At 34.7% G+C, this 894-nt stretch overlaps 1 protein-coding gene across 1 annotated transcript in view; it reads left to right on the forward strand.

Moving 5' to 3' along the window:
* Nucleotides 1-7: 7 nt before the first annotated feature.
* Nucleotides 8-894, forward strand: part of LOC107701354 (single-minded homolog 1-like) — a gene marked incomplete at its 5' end in the record, with an annotated part of 17,472 nt that continues 16,585 nt past the window's right edge. The window contains 2 exons of the mRNA XM_016503342.1: nt 8-92; nt 750-835. Coding sequence (XP_016358828.1) covers nt 8-92; nt 750-835 — 171 coding nt within the window. The remainder of the gene's footprint in view (nt 93-749; nt 836-894) is intronic.

Raw genomic sequence — 894 nt, forward strand, 5'->3', positions numbered from 1 at the left:
CAGTATTTATGAGTACGTTCATCCGGCCGATCACGACGAGATGACCGCGGTTCTGACGCCTCAGCCCTCGTATCACTCACACTTCATCCACGGTGAGACTTTACACACAATCAACAGTGAACACATGTCCATGCACTGCATTATCAGAGGAATTCTCATGCATTTCTGATGGAGACTGAAAAAAAAAGATTTTTACTAGTTGTAAAATTTTGAAAAAGGGTCAGAAAGGTTGGAACAATAAAACATTAAAAATAAGTCAACAAAACCTAATTATGACAGTTTTTGGCACACAGACACACAAAAAATTTAATTATGAAATATGATACAAAATACATAAATATATACATAAGTACATAGAAAGATTATTTTGAAGTATCGTGTACAAGAATTTTGTGTTATTATTATTCACTAAAAACATCATTAGGACTGTTTTAGGCAACAACAACAAAAAACATCTTCTGAACTACAATAGAAAATATAGAAATATAAAAAATATATAATTCGAGTATCTTTTACATAAATGATTTTAGTCTTTCTGTTTCAGAATGTCTCTTTAATTCACTGTTTCTCGCCATTTCTTTGTGAATATTTGTGCAATTTACTAGCAATTTCTGAGTAAAAATTGTTTCAAAGCCAATTATCTTTTTTTTCAGTGTCAGTCAGTCGGACAAAAATATGACCAAATTAGCATTAATATCATGCATACAAGCCCGACTGATGAATGCGGTGTTGGATTTTGCTGATTTCAGAGCATGAAGTGGAGCGCTCGTTCTTCTTGAGAATGAAGTGTGTTTTGGCCAAACGTAACGCCGGGCTGACGAGCGGAGGATATAAGGTACACACACACACACACACACACACAAACACACACAAACACACACACACTCACAAACA

The sequence above is a fragment of the Sinocyclocheilus anshuiensis genome, unplaced genomic scaffold (assembly GCF_001515605.1).
Source record: "Sinocyclocheilus anshuiensis isolate Anshui unplaced genomic scaffold, SAMN03320099.WGS_v1.1 scaffold1566, whole genome shotgun sequence".
NCBI lineage: Eukaryota > Metazoa > Chordata > Actinopteri > Cypriniformes > Cyprinidae > Sinocyclocheilus > Sinocyclocheilus anshuiensis.